At 43.6% G+C, this 22,774-nt stretch overlaps 1 protein-coding gene across 1 annotated transcript; it reads left to right on the top strand.

Annotated features, from left to right (window-relative positions):
* Positions 1 to 991: 991 nt before the first annotated feature.
* Positions 992 to 21,221, top strand: LOC149364600 (pescadillo homolog). The gene is made up of 15 exons (XM_089574548.1): positions 992 to 1,101; positions 1,509 to 1,588; positions 1,699 to 1,852; positions 2,237 to 2,346; positions 2,809 to 2,936; positions 3,927 to 4,060; positions 4,135 to 4,251; positions 5,818 to 5,874; positions 7,403 to 7,489; positions 10,555 to 10,685; positions 12,847 to 12,972; positions 14,048 to 14,226; positions 16,074 to 16,157; positions 18,491 to 18,858; positions 21,114 to 21,221. Exons 1-15 carry the CDS (start codon positions 1,078 to 1,080, stop codon positions 21,177 to 21,179), a joined length of 1,845 nt encoding a protein of 614 aa, XP_089430674.1. The 5' UTR covers positions 992 to 1,077; the 3' UTR covers positions 21,180 to 21,221.
* The last annotated feature ends 1,553 nt before the right edge of the window (positions 21,222 to 22,774 follow it).

A 22,774-nucleotide genomic window follows, 5' to 3' on the forward strand; every position in this document is an offset into this window, starting at 1 on the left:
TCACGGCACCTGACTTCCCGGGATGTGCAACACGTGTTGAACCAGGCAAAAAAGGATTGCCGCATAAAGCACGCCGATAGGTTTGTCACGGGCAAAAACGCCGTCATCTACTGAATCCTACTGTCCTGCGGGAGGTGCTACATCGAACAAACCGGACGCTGTAGTAATGAGAGATTACGGCAGCACTGCCCAACAGTAGAAGCATTGGCGGAGAGTGGGCATTTGACCGATCATTGTCGCCGTTGCCGCGGCTGCACGCTGCAGTTTCAAAATACGCGCCTTCTGAAAATTTGCTCTTCCCAGCTTAGCAGATAAATCTATAGATCGTGCTGTATATAAAAAAATATGCATAAGTGCATTAGCGAAGCATCACCCTCGCTCTCTGAAAAAGAGTTCCGATATCTCGAAGAAAGATACCCGGTGTACACTTCAACTACAGTGAACTAGAAGTATATAGTTCACTGTGCCTCAACCGCACCGTGAGGAAAGAGATAAAGGAGGGAGTGAAAGAGGTGCCGTATTGGAGGGCTCTGGAGTAATTTCAACCGCGTGGGGATCTTTAACGTGCACTGACTTGCTGCACAGCACATGGGCGCCTTTTGCGTTTCATCTCCACCGAAACATGGCCGCCGCGCCGCCACTGAGCAAAAAGAGGAGCAGACCAAACTTTATAACACTTTTGCATTTATACTTTCAACCATGACAGATAAACACGCTCTTCTTTTTTAAGGTTTATTCAAGCTCGAAGAGGCATGGGCTTCACGGGGTCTTCCTTATCGTCCTGGAACGTAAAAAATGTTTCATGCTTAAAAATTTGCAAATTATAAACTTAGTTCGTAAAATATGTATGAAAATGTTCATAATTTAGCTCACCAATGAATATTTTAAATTTTTGTATAGTGTTCTCAACGTAGGCTTTATGTTTTCGATGATAAGCCGCACACACTTCACCACGCTGCGTTACAGCGGTTTCAGCGGTTTCAGGGTTACAGCGATTTCAGCCAGTGCGTGCACGCGGCTCGGCAACGTTGGGCACCCCCCTTTCGCGTTTGATGCGCACGTGTGTTGACGGGCGCGATGGCACGGAAACCCAAGAAGAAAGTAAGTGCTGCGTATTTTGGTGATCTGCCTCTCAAATATTCTATAAAAGCAGGAGTCATGGAACTGTGATTCATCGTTTAAGGACAACATTCGATATTCTTTCCTTCCTGTGAATTTTAGACCGCTGACACTCGTGCTTTCATCGTTGAGTGAACTATGGCAGCTTTCGTGCGATTTCTATATGTTAGCGGGGAAATATGCTGAGTAATGTAGAGGATCGGAGAAATAAACTTGTTCAGTGAAAATAATACCGGCGTTCTGAATTACTGAGGTATATATTTTATAGGTACGCAGTGAACGCATCGCGCTGGTCGTTGTCTGTCGACTCATGATCAGTCAACATTTGTGACGATCCCTTGCATGTCACATAGCAGTGGCGGTAAATTTTTCTTCAATGAATATCGCAGGGAACTTCAGGAGCGGCGACACATTACATAAGTAGAAGGAGAGCATGCAGAAAACTACAGTTGTCGCTGAAAGATTTCAGGTACGTGCCAACCTTTCGTTCGCACTTCTGTTCTTGTGTCGCTGACGTAAATGGCCCTTAACACTGTTGAGGAGGACTATGAGTGATTTATTGTGCGAACCACTTTTCAGGAGGCTATGTATTCTCAAGGGGATCTACCCGGTTGAACCAAAACACCGACGACATGTCAACCACGGCAACTCTGCGCACAACACATTCTACCTTGTGAAAGACATCAAGTTCATCGCCCATGAACCCATCATCCAGAAGTTTAGGGACTTCAAGGTGAGCATTTTCTGCGCCTTTGATTCCTCTTGCATTTGTATACGTTTGTATGTTGCAGTTGCATCTAGACAACGGTGTGCCTTCTTTCCGCTGCATGTGCTGTAATTTTAGCGAAATGTTTTGTATGAAGTAGTTCTCGCGCTTCTTTCTGATTGTGATATTTCTTAGATTGAATGGCTTGAATGGCTTTGTCATGTTTTGATGCTCAGGGTCACATGTAATCCACTAGTATTTCTTAACAAGACCTCTCATTACGAAATGTTTCCTTGTAACTTCACCTACTGTACGTTGTCATTGTAACAGTGTTGCATGTTTTTATAATAGGGGCAGAAGTGCTCTGTGTTAATGCTTCGCATGCAATTTCCTTTTGCTGTGCTCGATTAGATCTTCATCAGGAGGCTGAGGAAAGCTATTGGAAAGAATGAACGCGACACTGCTGAGCACATTCGTAACAACGAACCTGTGTACAGGCTTGACCACATTGTGAAAGAAAGGTAAGCTTGAGTAAGAGCTCATTTCCAGTTGCCTTGATTTTTAAATGTGGATTTTTTGGAACAGGGAGGTAGAGTCCCCTAAATTTTTAATGTTTCTTTACCAATTGTTTCTTAAATATGTCCATAGATAGGAAACACATAACTTATGCTCACAGGTAGCTTAGATTAAAATTCTTTGTGGCCTGTGTTTTACGAAGAAAGAACTGCGGGAACGAAACACAGACAGCAAAGAAGCAAAGACGCACACTAACGCTGTTGTGTGCGTCTTTGCCTCTTCGCCATCCGTGTCTCGTTCGCGCAGTTTTTACTTTGCAACTGTAATGAACCAACTAGCCCGACAAGTTCTGCTGTGTTTTACATACTTTGAAAAGAAATGATGAGTGAAAAGAGGCCAAGAGTGACATTTCAGGTATGTAAAGCTGTCTTCAAAGCAAGGTCATGACATGTTCTTATCTTTGCTAGGTACCCTACCTTCGTGGATGCATTGAGGGACATTGATGATGCCCTTTCCATGTGCTATCTGTTCTCATCTTTCCCAAAAGGAAAAGTCATTAAGCCACAGCTTGTGCAGTTGTGCCGGAGAGTCATTGGTAAGTGTAGATACCATAGAGAATTTAAGAATTGGCCTTAATGCCTACCTTCACATTAAAGGGACACTGAGGAGAGCACTATTAATATATTTTTTATAGCAAAATCCGATAGTTCGGCATGTCATGGCTTTGTTGCCACTTGGCCGGCAGCGAAAAATGCATTTATTTCTAAGAGATTTAGATTCGAAGTTGAAAAGGTTTTTCCCGCCGCTGTGATTCAAACTTGGGATTCGGCTATGACGACAGAGGACTAAGTGACGTGAAACATGACGTGACATGACGTGATGCAGACTCCGTGATTTCTGGCTGCCAGCAGTGCGGCCTAGCAGCAGCCGAAAAGAAAGCTACCGCCGGCCGCACGTTGAAGGCATCTATCGGCTATTGCGGCCGTCGCTACAGTCGCTTCGCTTACGTTTGCACCGGCGTTTTGCGAGCGTTACGATGGATCTCGTTCTCGAAGTCGTCAACGAAGTTCTCGCAAATAGACACCTTTAGCATACCGTGTACCTTGATACCGCTAGCGGAATACCGGGAGCCCACCTAACGCCGGCGAGCAGGCGCTGATTGGTCCCGATGCTTCAGGCGAGCGCGTAGCTGCCCGGCACGTGGCGCCATCTGGCGACGTCAAGGAGATTTGCGCATGCATTGGCTGCGCCTCAGTGATTTGTGCTTCTCGTGTCCTAGCGTTGCTAGAACTGTTGGTTCTAGCAACACTGTTTTGTTATATGACGTCATGACGCTTGTACTTGCGAGTTTGGCCTGTGGCGGCGATACCTGTATTTTGGTTCTTGCTCTTTTCTACGTTACAAGAGCTTTGTTGTCAGTATGAGTGGCGTTTTTGTAATCAGGAGCTGGTATTCTGTCGATACAAGCCAACTTCAATTTCTCCTCAGTGTCCCTTTAATATTGTGTGTAACCTGCATGGCTGCCTACTTTTGATTTTAAGGCTCTTTCCTAGTTTCCATTTTCCAAGTGCCATTTCTCTTTCAGTGGAGTTCATGCACTATGTCATCGAGACTCGAGCACTGCGGAAAGTGTTCGTCTCCATCAAGGGTTACTATTACCAAGCAGAAATCATGGGCCAGACGATAACATGGATTGTGCCTCACAATTTCTCATTCCGGGTAGGATTTAGGGCTTTTATTTGCACATTTCAGCATTTCAAACAAAATACTTATCGTGTTTACCACCGTTGCAGCAACCAGTTGATGTGGACTTCAAGGTAATGGTGACCTTCACTGATTTCTATGTGACCCTCATGGGCTGTGTCAACTACAAGCTGTACCATGCACTAAACCTCCACTACCCACCAAAGGTGAGCGTCTCAGGTTGTAGGTTCAGCGAAGTTAATATATAGTGCAATTAGGTGTTGCATGTGTACCTGGTATCCTAAAAAGCATAGAGTTTCTTACTATTACCTAGAGGGAAAGCTGGCGGCGCTGCACTTCAGCCACCATGGACGCTCAAAGCATCATGGGGCGGTGAGCTACTTGTTGCGGGACAGTCGTAGTTTTTCAGGAACACGGAGTGTCATTACTAAGATGTTTCATTCCAAAAACGCTGTCCGTGTGTGCGCAGACGACTTTCGCGCGAACGCAGTGTGCAAAAGACATAGTAGTGAAAACGCGACGACACACGACGCCAATAAAAGGTTTCACTTTTCCGAAATGCCATTAAAAAACCTTTTATAGTATTTAAGCAACATCTTTTTTGAAAACATATATACTTTTAAAAGTGCGCCTGTTAATTACGAAATATTAGTTTTTATAGTGTTCACTACTTGGCCAATAGGAGAGCGAGTCGTCTCTTATTTTGGGCAAACTTTGCACTTAAATTCTTTTCTGCTCGTTTGTTGCAATCATTAGACAAGATATTGAATGTTAGGACGTTTGTAGTTATCAAACAGATATATTTTTGCATTATTTTTTGGCCAAAAGTTGCAGTTCCGCAACAAGTAGCTCACCGTCCCATGATGCTTTGAGCGCCCATGGTGGCTGAAGTGGTCTCGAGGGGTCGCCATGCAAACTTCCATAGACGGGCTGCCAGCTTTCCCTCTAGGTAATAGTAAGAAACTCTATGCTAAAAAGGGACACTTGTCTCGGCAAATCTTACCTTTATTGACCCTGCTTGCTGTACCCGTTTTTGACAGAGCATAATCTGGCATACTGTGACTTTCTTATTCAAAATTGACAAAAGGTGGGTGCAAAAATACCGTGCCATAGTAGGCAGGGCAGCAATGTTTCATGCTTTAAAAGAACCAGTGGCTATGAAAAACTGAGTTGGCTAATGCAGTCCTATCATCTTGTCAGTTGAAATGTCCAGCTTGGACCACTGCATTTTTTTTTTTTGTTGAGGACTGACTGTTAGTGGGAACCACCTGGCATTACCAGCAAGGTGTAACTGACGTCAACTATGGTTGGAATTTAAAAATGCCCTTTGCATAGCATTAGCACAGGCCCCTTCTTATGTTTCAATTGGGGCTATTGACTACAGTAGGAGTAGATGTGGGTTTTTTTTTCTTTTTGCATTGAGTATGGAAGGTAAAAGAATTTTTTTCTACCCCGGCATCTGCTATCGCTGCTGGAAGCACCTGAGCTGGGGCAGCGGAAATAAAGGATAGCAGGCAGTGTGTAGAAGTGAAAAGAAAGAGGGGAGGGGATAGTAGAAAGGACAGGGGGAGGAGTACACTGACAATAAATCTATTTACATATGTACATGATAAATATAAATATATACAGGTCGCACGTGCGTGAAGGTCTGGTAGAACACAGAGACTACAGTGCACTTGTAAGATCTAGTAACCACTGGGTGCAGTGGTTTGTCTTTTATGCACTCATCGGCATAAAAAGACTGAATGGAGTCATTCTGTTTTCACGTGCAGCTTGAAAATGAACCTGTGGAGCCTGTCGACATTGATGATGAAGATGAGGCCTCAGAGGTAAGCACAGTTATTCTTTCGTCAAAGTAGTAACTCAGATTTCCAAGCTCCTCTTCCCTTTATGCAGCTGACTTCTTCAAATCATGTTTTATCATTGGATGTATCTGGCTTGCCTGATTTTTCGTTCTGCTTTTCAAATGAAAAAAAAAAAACGCTCTAATCTGTTTTCTTGCTTTTGCGTCCTGTTGTCAAGAAATTCCATCTTTTTTCCAATAGTTGTTCAGTTTCTGCATTGAGAATAGTTGGGAAAACAATGGCTTTTGATGTCATACCTTGACTTAAAACAGTGTCGCACTTGTATGTGACTTTGCAAAAGCACATGTCGCTTTGTGCATTACCAAGCTGTGCGCTGCAATATAGCCGCTGCAGTGGCTTGGTGACTATGGTTTTCTGCTGCTGAACGTACGGTCATGTTTTAGATTCCCAGCCATGTCAGCTAAATTCGGATGGATGTTAATGCAAAAAGCTGGCATGCTGAGATTTCGTGCTTAAAGTGCCCTTGGTGGAGCTTACAGTTAATCATCTTGGGATTGTGCAAGTTTTCTCTGGCTCGGAAGGTCTAATAATTTGACTTTCTGAAATGCAGCATGACGCCTTGGTTGCATTCTTGATGCTGTAGATTTTTGGACATGGAGAAAAATGTCCATGTTCACCAAAATAGTTAATCACATTTGGTGCAGCATAGGTTGTGCTTCATCTCTTCAGAACTGTTTCTGTTGTGTGCAAAGCAGCCCAGATATTTTGGAAGAACCCTGCATGTGTGCAGTTCAACTTACTGCTGTACATGTAATGTGCTACCGAAGTGTACGTAAGAACCTCAGTCATGGCTTGAGTGAACGCTAGTTTTCTGGGTGTGGAAAACTAGATTGTCACAACATTTTGCGGTTCATGTGTCATTTTTTCGTCTTGTTGACTTATGAAATAGCAGCACAGATAGCACATGCAGTTTATGTTACGTTGTAGACAGCAGAACTACGTTTTAAGTGCTTCATCATAGTCTGGAAGTTGTTCTATGCTCTCAGATGTAAAGCACACTGATGGATTGGTCTGGTTTGCTTTTTATTGAATGTGCTTTACTATCATTTGGGAGAGTGAGCTAACTGTAAGGGTGCTTGAGCACTAGGAAAGATTTGATGTTCTGCACACAAGGCCAGCTAAGAGCAGGCGGGATCAAAGTTGTTCCCATTCATTAGATATGTTCTGGGGGTCAGTGAAGTTGTGGGTACCATTGGAAATGTTTCATGATTATCGTTGTATGCTGTTGGGCTATTGTTACCCCATCTGTTGTCCTTGCAAATAGATTCTCATACACAAACAATTGTTGTTCAATTGGCAGGGATGCTTTAGAAGAGCTCTTGTGACTTTTTGCTGTGCGAATAGAAGCCTGAGTGATTGAAAAGTAGCTGCAGCAGCTGTTTTTATGTCTCCATGCACTTTTACATGTCGCCAAATCGCTGTCACATGTAATGAATTTTTGCTGGTATGTTTTTTGGCATGAGTCATGAGATTTTTTCATTTCTTCATGCAGCGCATTGCCTCCTTGAACAGCAAACTGAAGTCGATCCTTGCGAGTAATGTGGCTGATGATGCTCCCCAGCTGGACGAATTTCCTGAAGTGAGCGCCATTTTGCATTTTGTCTTGTGTTACTGGCCAATGCCTTTCTTTACTCTGATTGAAGTGGTAATTTGTCAGAATGCAGTGGTGGGAAATGTGCGCTAGTTTTGTCAGCCTGTGCCATTTCATTAAAGCTGCTACACGCTGTTACAAAGACGGGCTTTTTGGTGAAATTGCGCCGAGACGAGCTGTCACCAATAGTAAATGACAGGGGTTCCTGCCCATTGCAAAGTAGTGTTAATGCATCTGCATCTCTCTGCCATTCAAGGCAGAAAAGCAAACTGATGAAATCCACTCCAGTCCTGTTTTTGAATAATCTTGTTGGGAGAGTCGGTGAGTGTGGGACGGTGCTGCAGCCTGTGCACGTTTTTAACTTTTCCCACACATTTGTTGGGGCTGTCTCCAGCAGTGTAGTAGCTGCAGTGTAGCCCTGGCCTGCAGTGAGCCCAGTGAGGTGGCACACGCTCTTCCTCGCGCCCTCCTCGCATTTGCGGCAAAGGTGTGGTCTTCTCGGCATCGCGATGGCACTTTAAAAACCGAAAGGAAGCGTTTTATGCGAAGCATATTACTAGAGCTGCTGCCAGCTCGCGCGGTCGGCCGCGGCGGTGGAGGCTCCACATCAGAGGCGCGGCGGCTGACCACGTGACGCTACAGCAGCGGTATAAAGCTGAGCTTGCCTCGCTCTCCGGCCACTTACGAGGCGGTCAGGTGTTGGGATGCCGCCTAGAAGCAGGGCTGATTTGAACGAGAAGCGAAAGCTTCAGCGTGCCACAGAGACCGATGAAGAGCGGGATGAACGTCTGGCTAAGCGGCGTGCTCAATATTCGGCTCGGCGACAACGTTCTACAACAACTGAAGAACAAAGCGAGGGACTTTACCAAGCCTAGCCATCAATATGCTTCGCATCTGACTAGGCTTAACCGTAGCTAAGCCTCAGCCATTTTTTGTTTTGGCTGCCTCTGCACATTGCACCACAGCGATAAAGCATAGTCAAAGGTGAAACCTAAAGCGTCCGAAACAAGTGAAGCGAATGTTCACTGCTGTACCAGTAATTAGTTGAAGCGTGTTGGAAAGAGTGCTGTCAACATTTTTTTTTTCTTTTATCGTGTGCAATGTTGAGGTACAAAAACTGATTAGTACAGAAGTCCGGAAAATGCATGGTACCCTAATCAAGGTAGCCATGCAACTTCACTAAATAATTTCATGTTGTAGTGTGCTATTCTACGAAGCGTTTGGGTTGAAATAAATTTATATAAAATCAAATGTGAGCTGTCTGCACATCTTATTAGACAGCAGGTTTTTGGCAGGAATGAAATCATTGTTAAGAAAGTCTAAAGCCGGCAATAAATGAAGGCAGTGGCTGATCATCGGCATGCCATTGGTTAAAGCACACAGGGGATTGCACCATTTATTCCTGTCGAATTTGGCGTGTGTAGTTTTTTTTTTAGCTTGCATCTCATTTAGTAGGTAACGTAGAGGAGAAGCGTGGGATGTACATGTCCTGTTGTATCGACATGTGATGTTGCTTGGTTGTCTTAGATTGTCTGGCCCAGTGCAAGACATAACACTCATGCTTACTTGTTACAACTGCCACTACTAATGAACAGCTGGTCAGCCAGCAGCAAGACATTGACGAGGGTCCCTTTAAATGCGAGTGATTTGAAAAAGGGCTTCCGCCCTACCTGTGGGGTGCGGGTGCGAGTGTGCAGGAGTCTGCTCACATCAAGAATGGCGTGGCCACATAAGCAGGATAGCACGGCAGGCTTTCCTGCTCACACCACTCCCACTGTCAAGAAACTTGAAAGCCGAAGAAAGTGCCATCAGGAGACTGCCCACATATCATGCCACTAAACAACAAGCAGGTCTCTGCTAGTGCGGCATGGTTTGCACAATTTTGACGCCATGCTTACAGTCAACGTGAGCCGCCGCCGCTCCAGTCTTCGAAGCCTGGCTGGCTTGACAAATTTACGGTGGAACCTAGGAAAATAATTTACCTTTGCATTGACAGAAGCCAACAGCCACAGAAACCAAGGGGCACAGGGGATTTTTTTTTTAAATTAATTTATTTATTTTGTGGTGTTGATCAATTTAGAATATTACTGAATATGTTATCGCTTACAGCTAATTGATTAGAAAAGCAGAAGAAAAAACAACCACATGCCGCCGGTGGGATCCGAACCCACGACCTCCGAATTACGCGTCCGGTGCTCTACCTCTGAGCTACGGCGACGGCTGTCAAATCTTCTGCTTTCGGGGGTATTTATGTTTACAAGTAACCTAAACTTGAGAGTGTTCATCAGCGCCACCCACGTTCATAAGCGGCGGACGTAGAACGTCATGAGTTACCACAGGTGTGACGTAGAACGTCATCGAACGGAGAGGGTGGAAGCTGCGTGAGAACCCTCTTATGCTTCCTATGGCGTCAAGGCTGCCAGATCCGATGCCCTCGCTAAGCAATCAAGCAAACAAGGGAAGAGGAATGAGGGGCTCGTTATAAATATGACAGAAGCCAACAGCCACAGAAACCAAGGGGCACAGCGGACTTTTTTTTTACTTGGACGAAAGACCTGAATTTCGATGCAGTTCTGTTTCATGCGCGAATTTTTAATTCGTCGTAGCCACACTTTTGTGGCTATTGTGTGTTGCATTTGTGATACTAGTTCTCTGAATGCTGGTTCAGCTGGTTCTAACAGTCAAGTTGCTACATTTTTGTTGTACTATTGAGTGTCTTTTTTCTGTTTGTTTTACACCTATATAGTCGTGAAAATAAAAACTTTCCTTTAACAAGGCCTGCTCCAAAACACTCTTGGCCATTCCAGCCACCAAGAATGGCTTTTCTTTTTTGTTCCTGCTAAGATGCAGTCAATTTCTCAAGAGCTTGAGATCCCTGAACTCGTGTGATTGCCTTTGCAGTGGGGCATTACATTACATTTTTAATCAGAAGTCAGTAAATTACTTCACTTAATCAGACTTTGTTATGCTATAAATGGCTTTTTGACATTTAACGTTGTCACTAGCTATTTCGTGACATTAGCACTGTTTGATTGTTCTGTGCATTGTTTCAGGTTGAGGGTGAGACTAATGTCGACATCAAGAGTGAAGAGGAAAAGCACAAGAAGTTTTTGAACCTCTTCTCAGGCTTGAGAGTGTTCCTTGGACGAGAAGTCCCGCGAGAATCGCTCACCTTTGTGTTGCGGTAAGACGCACAATTCTTGAAGCTTGAAGGCCAACTGCAACAAAATTTTGCTTTGGTTAGAATTCCTCTTATTGGCTGTGTCATAAAATTAACTGCAACAATGTTCTGCGCTTCGCAGAGGACCAGTACTGTTGTTATAAGTATTTAAAAAGCTTTGTAGTAGTTGACACATGCACCTGCTGGCATATCGCACAATTAGGCCATTTACGGATGTGACGTAAGTATTCACCACCGAGAACCTTCTTAAGCCAGACCCATTGAGAATGAATAGGTTAGGGATGGCATGGATTGAAAAGCTGGTGGCTGAAATATGACTTGGCTGACCCATTGCGGTACTGTGGAAAAGTGTTCAGCAATTCTAGGTGAGATTATCATGCCAAAGCGCTGTGTAGCTGATGGGAGCAGGAACGCATTCTGCACATCAAGCGCACGCCTTGGGCATTCCTGAAGTGTTGCAAACAGTGAGGTTTGCATGGCATATGGCAGTCTGTTTTCTTTTGAATTATGTTCTGGTGGGTTCGTTGTCTGGTTTGGTCAGATTTAATTTAAACTTCACATCGTCTGTGGCTAACCTCGATGCAAAAAAAAGTTTTTGCGAAGCTCTACTAGCAGTGAAATCTCGTCTGTGACCGAAGGACAAAAGCAGACGCCGCAAAACAAAGAACGGTCTCAGTTGGCAGGCATTGATTCACAGTGCTGTAAGTTAATGTGATTGGAATTCACGATGCTCACAGTACACAGCACGTGCCCATCCTGCTGCAGTTTCTGCGGGCAGCAGCAAGCAGCCAAAACACTAGAGCTACAGTAAAGTGGTTTCAAGCTCCCTGTTTTTGTGTCATTTCTGGCTCTTGGTAGTGGCATGCTTTTTCCAGTTTTGGTTCAAAAAAATTAGTTTTTGCGAGCAGTTTCTGTTGCACTTGATTCTATTATGAATGTCATTTTTTGTTTTTAGCACTCTCTCATGACACACTGGTAGAAAAGAAGTCTTTACGAAGGGAAAAATTTTGTTGTAGTTGGCCTGTGTTCCGATGTGGTGACAAAAATGTCTTATGGACATTGCACTCATTCATGACTGAAAAACCTTGCCTTGCATGTGGTTGCACTATGACATGCGTAAGTCACTTGTTTGGGAATTTCTGATAATAATGTGCTGAGGCTGTTCTGTGAGAATTTCAAGTTTCTCGTCAGGGACATTCCTTGTGAACATGGTGTGCTTACTTCATTCATAAAAAAAAGAAAATATTTATGACAGTGTGTGCCGGCAGCGAAGCAAATAAAATGAATTATGCATAGATGTCTAATTTTACTTACCATATTTACTTGCGTAATTTGTGCACATTCTTTTCCTGAAAAAAAGGGAGTGCGTGAATTATGCAGAGATTTCACGAACACGTCCTAGAAAACTCTACAAAGGTAATAATGCGTGGTGTATTGGGTACATTGCCGCATAAAAGTCGACCCTGAAACTCGTGCCCTTTGGGCAAAAAAGTTGACTCTAAACATAAGTCAGCACTTAGCCCCTCTCCCCAGACCCACGTTGTATAGATCCCCGCATGATGGCATGACTGCTCATGTGCAGTTCAGAGAAATAAACACGGAACGATACAATCGCAAAGCCAGCAGACAGAGGCACGTGGAGAAGGCGATAAAACAGTGCCCTCGCATGTAGCCTGCCTGAGTAGTGACAAATGGAACAGCCAACGGTTCGGTAGTTTCGCATTCTGGCTCAACACACGCTCTGAAGGTTACCAGAAGTTTGCTCTCACAGCTGTTCATACAGGAAAGTGATCAGTGGCACGCATTTGACTTTTATATTTACCAGATACAATCTACAAACAAATCGTCGACTTTTTTTGTACCACATGCTCGCCTTTCATAGCCGCGTTGCCCCGCGTTCCCAAGCCTGGCCTGCGCACACTCGCATGCATGCTGGTATGCTTGCGCAGCATGGAGTGCAAGATATGTGAGTAAAAGTCTTCGTTTTTATAAATCCGGGTAATAAATTAACAGGGCGCAAATTTCACGAGGACCCAGATTAAACGAGTAAATATGGTACTTGAGAATGGCTACTGATGTTCTTTGTGGCCTAAGCTGCTGCTGAGAGTGAAACACTCTGTGAGAACTTTGCTTGCTCTTAATTCTCATTTTCTTCTGGTTTCAGATCTTTTGGTGCTGAGGTGTCTTGGGACGAGACACTTTTTGTGGGTTCCACCTTCTCTGAAAATGATCCTACGGTGACTCACCAGATAGTGGACAGGCCAGAAGTGAAGAAACGCTTCTTGAACAGGTGGGTTGTGGACTGCCCTTTCTTAACTTAAGGCCCTTGGTGAAATGGTCGTCTTACTTGCATGCCATGTTATGTTTGCTCCATCGAATGCACATCTTATTTTTACAGTTGGTAGAAGACAAAATTTGAATTATGTGTGGGAAAAGCAGCGTTCATCAAAGTGTGGCTATTATTGGTCGTTGCCCTCAGACTGTTCTCTTCTTATCTGCCTTGTCTTCTGTTGTATCTTTTGCATCAGAAAATGTCAGTTGTTGGCTTCTGGTGATGTGTCAAATTTCACAGTGCTTGTTCTGCAGTGAGCACACTATGTATCTCATGCAACCCCTTTCTCCTAATGAAAAACAAAAGAGGCTTGCACTAACCGTATCATCTTCAAGCTTACTCAAATCATGGTGCTGTGTTTGTGATCAGTGCGGGGTTGTTGCAGCTCTAGTTTTTGATTACATATACTGAAATACTGATTGCAAGACACCAATCTGGAATTGAGTAAATGTGTGTCGGTAACAGTAGACCAGAGGCGGCACCAATTCCGTGTGTAAAGGGATGCGAGATAGAACTGACCTGTTTCAGTGATGTTGTCAAAAGGAAATCATGTAAGAAAAACAGATTTATGTGCCGCAAGCACTTATAGCAGTTTGGAAAAATTCTTGTAGTAGTTGACACTTCAGTGAGAAAGCATGCTACAGGCATGCTGTTTTTCGCAAAACAAAAGTATGCTACCGAAACTCATTTCAGTGCCCTTTCCATCGATCATTTGATAATTTGCGATTGAGATGATTTGGACAATTCTGGTATCAACAGACTGAAGTCTGTGTGTTGTTACTGTTTTCTGAGTCAATAAAGGCTGTAGCTAAAATATTGATGCCAGTTCTTTCAGGAGCAGAGCAGTTTTGGTTTGTTGAAATCTCGCGTATGTTCATGCTCCTTGCCACCGGTATCGCAAGTCCGCTAGAAGGCTCATTTCTCTCGTGCCACATTTCTTGGGAACCTGCTGGTGCATGCCGGTTTGATGTGGTCTCTCTTGCACCTTTGCTGTCCTTACCTCTTGCATGCCATCTGTTTTGATGCCATGCAGGTACTACGTGCAGCCGCAGTGGGTGTATGACTGCGTCAACTACCGTAAGCTGCTTCCAGAGCAGGACTACTTCATGGGGGAGGTGTTGCCCCCACACCTGTCACCCTTTGTGGAAGAAAAGGAGGGTGACTACGTTCCTCCCGAGAGGCTGGCCATGCTAAAGGCTCAGCAGGGCGAAGGTTAGTTCTGCAGTTTCTGTTGGATTATACCTTTGGCCTTAATTATTTATACGTGCTGCTCTAACAGTTGAACCCCATTATAGGGGATGTGGCTGTAGCTGATGATAGGGAGAAAGAGAAGTTTTTCACACGCTTGCAGTTTTGCCACCCTGTCTCTCCCACTAAGCGGACCCCTTTTTCTAAGAGGCATCAGGTTATGGAAGATGTTCGGTAGTAAAGGATGGGTTATCTTTGAAGTTTGATCTCGCTTTTTATAATAGACGTTTTAAAAAGCTTTTGGGGTCCTCCCCTGCTCCACGGATGTGGTGCCATTGCTTATAAACCATGGTCGCATCCGAGCTTCATCACAGCATCATATATCGGGTCATGTATATATCACAGGGTCACGATTAATATCTGTATTATCAGAAATTTGCATCATCCAAAATGAACATAATACATATGCAGAAGCAAAGGAAATGGATCATGCTGGTGTGTGTACGGGTGCGGGATGCGGGATTTATTTACGATTGCGGTGCGTACTGCACGACTGGCGATTGTGGCATCAGCAGTGTGTAGGCAGTGCTTAGTTTTCAAGGGAGTAACTGCGGCTCGTGCATTCATATCATTTGTAGTGGAGTGGGGGAGTGTTCAGAACATCCAGAATTCTGCACATCATACACAATGTACTCCGACAGGAATTTTACAGGATCACGTCATCCTAAAATTTGTTTCAACTCGGATCATGTCTGTCATTGAGATTCTGTTGTAAAGCGAAGTGTGCTGGCTAGCTGCAAAAACATTAATGAGGGGCTCCCTAATTGCGAGTGCTGCGTAAGGGAGGGCTACGGGCATGAGATGCGGGTGCCTGCCTGCATTGAGAATGGCGGGAGTGTGTGGCAAGAGCACACAGTGCGCTTTTCTGCTTGCAGCACTCTCGCGATCAAGAAGTGCCATCAGCTAAGTGGCTTTTGCGATCTACGGTTCATGCCTTGAACCAACGAGCAAGCTTCTGCTAGCATGTTGCAATGCGCATTCCTCGTTACCACTCTGTAGTTCATATGATTTTTCCACTGCACTGATAGCCAGTGTGTGCTGCCTCCACTCCAAGCTTCAAAGCTTGGCAAATTTACTGCGGAGGCCTTGGAGAACTCATGGAGGAACATGAGGGGGGTCTGTTTTCCAATTCAGCAATCGCTAGACAAACCTAAAGGCTGTTTCACATGTAGGCGAAACTGTTCATTATTTTGGCTGGCAGTGCGCAAAAACTTGTTCCATGCTGCCATGGTGGCTCGAAGGGTCAGGGTGACATGTCTAGGACCAGTTAGAACTTCACCCCAGTGGCAGCATTGGCTCAGTTGGGAGGCATCAGTTTTCCATGCTTTCAGTACTGACAGCTGTTTTTGCATTAGAACAATATTTCAGAAAGTGGTTTTCTGATTTGCTTTTTCTCACTTTCACAGTTTTAATTAGAGGTGGATGTTTAAATATAAAACAAAATCCTCTTTCCACTGTATATCTGTTAAATTTCAGCTGACCTTTTTGAGTATGAAATATATTGTCCAAGTCACATTTGCAACTATCGAACAAAATAATTCCTCATTTCTCGTGCATGTGGGTAGATACAAGGTAAAACTTCCATGTAAGGGGATGTTGTTATTTGTATTCACTTTCTGCAAATGCGTTGCCTGCTTTTAGCAAGGCTTGTTTGTGATGGGATGGAGCATATTCTTAATGTTACTTGCCAAGGTGCTAAAATTAGAGGGCGTGATGTCGAAATGTCAAGGTGAGGGTTTTTTTTTATGTGAGTCTGGCGGGATTTTAATGCATTGTTGCGCATTTCTTGTATTGTTTTGTCTTGGAAACAGAATTGCCTGCAGTCAGCGAAGGAGAAAGCACAGAAGAGGAGGGCACGGCTGATGATGATGGTGCAGCAGAAGAAGATGTTCCAGGTAAAAACATTGCTCCCTTGTTAGGTTTCACATCTTTCCTAAAGAAAGAGTTTGGGTGCCTGAATGGGTCAAATTCACTAAATGTAAACATCAGTTTCCGGTCAATTTTCCTACTACTGTAAGTTTTGAGCATTACAATACAGTACACGTGCCCTTTCGATGAGGCCATAGAGGAATTTGCAATGCATGTGTAATAGAGCAGCAGTCCATGCTGAGAGGGAAGCATTGATTGAGTGTGTTGAATTGACTGTGCTCTCGGAGAATGCTTTGCTGAACACAATTTGTCACTTGGGGCAAAGAAATGACGTGGGTGCAGTCGATAGCGCTATATGGATTGTACACACATGTCGACAGCTTGAGTAATGTGCCACCACCTTCTGCGCACAGCAGTCATCTCTCCCCACTTCCCCCCAGTCCGTCTGAATGGACTCCTTATCGAAATTATAACGTTCAAGGGTAGCTGTGCCACCCGGTGTCCATGGCACTTTGCCGCGCCATTTTAATTACCGTGTGCGGAATTGTCCCTCTCCATTTTCAACCGTTCTTACTCGGTGATGTGTGACGTTTTGTGTTAAATGGCATAGTGTAAGAGCAAATAGTGCGTAATATGGTCACTTACATGAACATGATTGATGATCAGTTTCTAGAAATTAAAGAAATGAGGAGGAGAAGAAGGGAGATGATGAATGAGGCACCGAATTGTGTTACAGAACCTTCCATTACAGAGTCCCTCATAGCCCGTGTTGCTGAGACGCCGTCTAAACCGCTGTCATTCCATCATTTATGCAGTAGTGCTTGGTGAGGTGCACCGGAAAGAAAAAAAAAGGGAAAAAAAAATTAGCGGGATGCTTGTTTACGGTGCAAAAGTGAAACAAGTGCACCCACCTAGGACGGCACTGGATTGTTAAGCGCTGCTTGCTTGGTGTCGCTAGGTCTAATGTGCTCTGCATTGAAACCACAGCAGAAGCACTTGGGAATCACTGCTGATTATAAAAGGTCTAACATTGTAACCTGTTACTGTACACATGATAACTTCGCACTAAAATAAACTTACACTGATTTCTGTCACTCTTTCGTCACAAAGTGAGTGAAAGAGCAGGCCATTTGAATGCTGTCTTGTACCGACAGCCATGGGCCACAAGCGGGGCATCCGAGCCATCGGCAATACCATCACAGGCAGTTGTGCGCTGGATTGCATATTATGTGCACATGCCTATGCAATAATTCTGATTGCACAGTGGGTATCAGTGGCTATTTAAAGTTCAAAGTGATTTTGGTGACCATTTTGGGTGAAACCAAACAAGATATTGAACACACTATGCATATTTGGAAGAAAAAAAAAAAGAAATCGGCTGCTTACTGAAACAAACTTCTGTGAAGAGAAACCCTGCTCCTTAAGTTGTTCACTGCGGCGGCAAATAATTGCATTGCCTTGTATGGTTTGTTGACAGGGAATCTGTAATTATAGTATTTCATTGTAGCAGTGTTCAGTGTAGCGGGGTGGGACTATTAAATCTTTGCCTTTTTGGAAAAGAACCAGCGCATTGTGTGTTGGCACTGTTTGTGGGAACTATGTATAGGAACTCTGTGACTGTTCACTTGCTAGTTCATTGCTGCTGGCATGAACTGCAACCATTGGCATCTGAAGACAGTGGCAAGTAGGGAGCAATGGCCTTGCTGGTGCTTTTCCTTTTCGATTTTATAAAGCTTACGATTTGAAGTTGAGCTGTAAAGAAGGCATGCTTTAAAAGTGACAAATCAGTCTGAACATCTGAAACACTTCGAAAGGCACACTTGACCTAGAGCCTGTAAATCACTCATTTGAGGACCAAAAGAATAACCGTATTGGGAGGCTCAGCATTTAGAACGTTTATCAAGGCATAGTTCCAGCAGTGACCATAGATTGCTTAACTGCAATGAAAATGTGTGCTTATGACTTTTTTTGTAGGCTGCTCACTTCAACAGTCTAAGTGGAGAACATTTTGGCACGTTTGCGGTGTTGCTAATAGAAGGTATTTTCAGAATTAGAGTCAAAAAGTGTGCTGGTTTCGTGCAGTGTTCCACTGGTCTGCTTCGCACAAGTTCCTAATGCTAATCAAGCAATAATACCAGTGCATATGCATTGCTTGAGGTGCTCATTACATTTGTGTTACTGAGGATTGTCTGTACTGCAGTTCCACATTTGTGTAGAAGCTGCATGTCTGTCTGTACTGCAGTTCCACATTTGTGTAGAAGCTGCATGTCTGTCTGTACTGCAGTTCCACATTTGTGTAGAAGCTGCATGTCCGTGAGCTAACTGCTCATTGCGTCATGTCTGTTCCCTTTCTTGACAGGATCGGATGAAGGCGAAGAAGGAGAAGAATCCGAAGGAGACGACAGTGAAATTGATGAAGAAGACAGCGAAGGTGACGAGGAAGAAAGTGAAGATGATGAGGAGAGCACGAAGAAAACGAGCCGGCGCCCAGGTGCTGCTTCATCCAAGAAAAGAAAGCTGGCAACTGTGGAACCTGAGCCTGCTGCCGTCACCAGGAAGAAACCCAACATTGGTGTGCAAACAGGCACGGTGGTCCGCGAGGACCCTGAAAAGGTGGCGCAGAGGATCAAGAGTGAAGAGAAACGCCTGGCCGTTCTCATGATACCCAAGAAGCACAAGCGTCTCTACGAAAAGATTGTCTTTGGGCAGAAGCGTCGGGCTCGTGAGGTGAGCATTGAGCTCTTGTTCATTGCGTCTAGGGCAGTTCTATGAAGAAGAGAAGTAAGGACGGTCTTCTAAGGCTAAATTACTGCATGTGGTCCTTTCAAAGATGAAAAACAGTGCAAGGAACGGGACGAAAACACGAAGGAAGAAGACACAGACACGGGCGCTTCTTCTTCCTTCGTGTTTTCGTCCCGTTCCTTCCGCTGTTTTTCATCATGGATTACCAACTAGCCCGGCATCCTGCACTTCTGTCCTTTCAAACTTTGTATGAAATTGGCAGGTGGCATTTGCAGCTGGCCATTGAAACTTGCATTCTCATATTGCGAGCTTACCTTTTTTGATATGGGGGTAGATCTTATGCTGATCATGGAGTTTTTTTGTGGTCTTGACGTCTTGAGTTTGAATTCAGTGGTGGGAAAGAGAATGATTTTTTTCTAAATCCAATTTTCTCAGCAATATATGCATCTTTTGCTGCTGAATATAGAACAGTAAAGCCATAAAGAATCAAACATTTGATCTTCACCAACAAAAGTTATATGGAGCGGTTGTTAGTGTGCCTAAGTGTCACTAAGCTGTGCTCCAGTGGGTTGAACTGCACTATAGTCATAGTGAACCTTGATGTGTCGTGAATTTTTGAATACCAAATCGGATCTCTGCTTATTTCATTTGGTGAATGAATTAAATGCTAAACATTCAAAAAATAGGAGATTTTAAATAAATTGTGGACACAATTCAAATCGCTTTTGAATACTATGTACTGGGTAATAGCACAGTGTGAAGCAGTCCTCAGTGGGCATCTTGAAACTCTGGGGGTTTTTCGAGATTCACGTATTGTAATGAATCTCTAACTGTAGGCTTTCCTCGTCCTGATCATTTCCACTAAGTTTAGCAGCCATGTGGCAATTAATTCCTGCGCAAAATTATTTTAAAGTTTTCTGTTTCTGTGAGCTCACTTGAGGTGATTTCTGTGGGCAACACTGCATTTGAGACCACAAATATTAATCGCACCTTTTTGCCTGCTCCTCATGTGAAGAACAAATTTTGGTGCTTGTATTATTTTGTTTTAAACATTTTATAAACGGACTAGTGATTTCCAGTCATTATTTGAGCCATTCTGGACATGTATGGCTGTTTTCTTTTTGTCATTGCTGCATCAACCAGAGCATCATCCCTAGCCACAAACACAGTTTCGGTTTTGGTTTGCTGAGTTTGCTTTTTTAATATTGGTGCACTTGCTATATCGAAAAATGGTTTGTTGTGCCAGAGACAGGGTACTCCTAGGAATGTTAGAAGAGGAAAAACCGGCGCAGTTGCCCTTCAACTCCAAGCACGTCTTCCTCATCATTGCATAATATGTTGCCTGAATTGCCATGCATGGCTGCACCCTAAGGTCAACCGTATGCCGTTTTCATCCACTGTGACTTGAAGCCATTGTCGTTATCGTTAGTGAAAGTGCTCTATGCGTGTAAAGTTGTTTTTGTCCTGCAGGTATTGTGCTTGCAACAGTTACCGTTGCCTGTGTAAAGCTTTAATACCCTGCTCAGTGTGCTGCCATGACATTGAGTTGTGATGAGGAAAATGCTAGCCCTAACCTTAGGTGCATGAAAAACTGTAGTGTACTGTCTTTTTCACTGGTGCATAAACATTATGCCATCTCAATCTAGTTCCACATTTGCCCATTTCCAATGGGCTGGGCACTTCTGGTAAGCTGAATCTCAGTTGAAATAATCTTTTCCAGCTGATTGTAACGTGCCAAACTTTTCTTTTCTTCTAGTCTGTCTAATGCCATACTGCTAATCTGTTGACATGTTTCTTCTTTGTATTAATCTTAATGACTCTTGTCAGTTCTCCTTGGGCTTCACTTGGCTGTCGCTTTTTTTCTGATTATGCTTGTATGCTAATCTAGTCATGGTTTTTTTTTTTCATGACCAACGTGTTCCTGGTCATTGGTCATTAGCAGAATTATCTGGTGGTTCCTGTGTGATCCGACCCTGTCACTACATATTATCCAGTTCATACTATTGAAGCCAGCTGTTTGGCTGTTCAACTCGGCAGCAAAACGACTGCGTTTATGTTTCATTTCTGCTTGAAAAGTACTGTTCACACGCCCTTAATTGTTTTAGCACATGATGGAATTGCTGTCTCTCATAATCAAGGCAGAAGGGCAGGTTTATTTTGTCAGCTATAATATGGTCTTTTATCTGATGTGCTTTTTGGAATGTGTTTATTGAACTGTCTGTTTTTGCTCCCCTGTGCAGGCTGCGGCATTGAAGCAGAAGAGAGAAGAGATAAAGAAAACAACAAAAAAGGCAAAGAAGAAATGATTCCCTGGAATTGTTCTTGTAATATAGCTCGGCACCAATTGAGTGGTTGGTTTGCTTACTGGTTTAATACTACTGCACTACGTGTACACACTGAGCCATCAGACGTACGGGCATTCCCACTAACTTGAACCAAAGTTTTGAAGTGGGCATATGAAAGAACAAAGCTGAATATCTTTGGCGATTACCCTAACCAAACAGGCATATTTTTATGTCACATTTATCTAATTTGTTAAACTGAGATACTATGTGTCCATATCTTAGCTAACAGGCTTTTGCCACTTTTCCTTTTTTTTTTTCCTCTCTCTCTGCTTTCTTTCTCCAAGAGGTGTCAAACCTTCATAAAATGAACACAGATGTTGCGAATTATTGGCTATATCAAACTGTTCCTACCTAAATAATTTTAATAAGCACATGCAGTTTTTACTCTCTATGTCAAACTCCAGAGTACTAAGCAATGCCCACTTGGATGGCAGGCTTTGCCACACCGCACCGCGCAAGTGGCGTGGTGGTGCGGCAGGCATTCGTGCCAAGTTTCGAACTTTTATCTTGCACTAGTGCTCTTACCTAAATAGATATACCTAGATAGTTAGGAGCATCCCCTTTTTATTGGGGTGGTGATAATTAAGACCTAAGCATGCTAAATTCCTTCATATTGAATGCTAATTTTTGTCTTCCCCTGTCCAAACTACTCTCTAGCTGGGAAACCAACCTAACTTGTGCTCGATTTTTTGCAGCTTCCAGAATTGCCACGAGTGTACGAAATGGCGCTAAAACTTCTGGAAAGGTGTCCCCCTTTCTCTGTTAAGGATCGTCGAGATGCTGTCCCTTCATGGGCTAAATTGCACTGCTCTTGCATGCATTTTTGATTAACTTTTATGTTGCGAATTTCAGCTATATTGAACTATTTTACAATTTTGCAATAAGGATGTTTGACTGTGTTTGTGTTCCACATAGCTATAATGTCTCCTTGGCACTGCAGGAAATTGAAACAAGGTTTAAAATCTCTTGCAGTGCTTGAACGTCTTCATTTGGAAGATTACAGATTGACTTAAAACATAGTGACTGGCTAGTTGGTTGTTTGCGTTCTTCTCGTCTCGTCCTTGTTACTGCTGCACTGCAATTTTCCAGTATTACAGATTGCCATAAAGAATCCAAAAATGATCCAATTCTGAAAGAATGCTTCCGTGTGAGCACTCTTTCCAGACTCTGAAGGGAGCAAGTAAAACAGCTGTGGAGAACAAGATTACGGCCACTTGAATGCTAATAGCAGCAGCAGCTATACAAACTAGACCATCCAGTGTCAGTGGCGATTGTGTAACTGCTGCCAGGTACAGAACATTGAAAAATTGCTTCTGTGGTAGGTATTTCCAAGTTTGCAAATTTGTACAGCAAGGAAAACAATTTTAAGTTAATTTTACCGCAACCAATGAAAAAATTGCCATTTGCAGTTTCTGGTGTACAACTTTGACAGTTTTCATGTTTCTCCATTGCTCCAGAAGTTAATTTGTATCAACAATTTAGCCTGCTAACAAGTGTTTGCAAGCTCGACAGTTCGGTAACACTGCAGGGAAGTGGTGAATACCAGTATTTCATAC

Source organism: Amblyomma mixtum, chromosome 2, assembly GCF_055824585.1.
Source record: "Amblyomma mixtum isolate Tamu chromosome 2, ASM5582458v1, whole genome shotgun sequence".
Taxonomy (NCBI): domain Eukaryota; kingdom Metazoa; phylum Arthropoda; class Arachnida; order Ixodida; family Ixodidae; genus Amblyomma; species Amblyomma mixtum.

Excerpts from the sequence above, each read along its gene's own strand:
- LOC149364600 (XM_089574548.1), top strand. The coding sequence starts at position 1,078 with ATGGCACGGAAACCCAAGAAGAAA. Across the intron at positions 1,102-1,508 it reads CACGGAAACCCAAGAAGAAA|GGAACTTCAGGAGCGGCGAC; the intron begins GTAAGTGCTGCG and ends TGAATATCGCAG. Across the intron at positions 5,875-7,402 it reads ATGAAGATGAGGCCTCAGAG|CGCATTGCCTCCTTGAACAG; the intron begins GTAAGCACAGTT and ends TTCTTCATGCAG.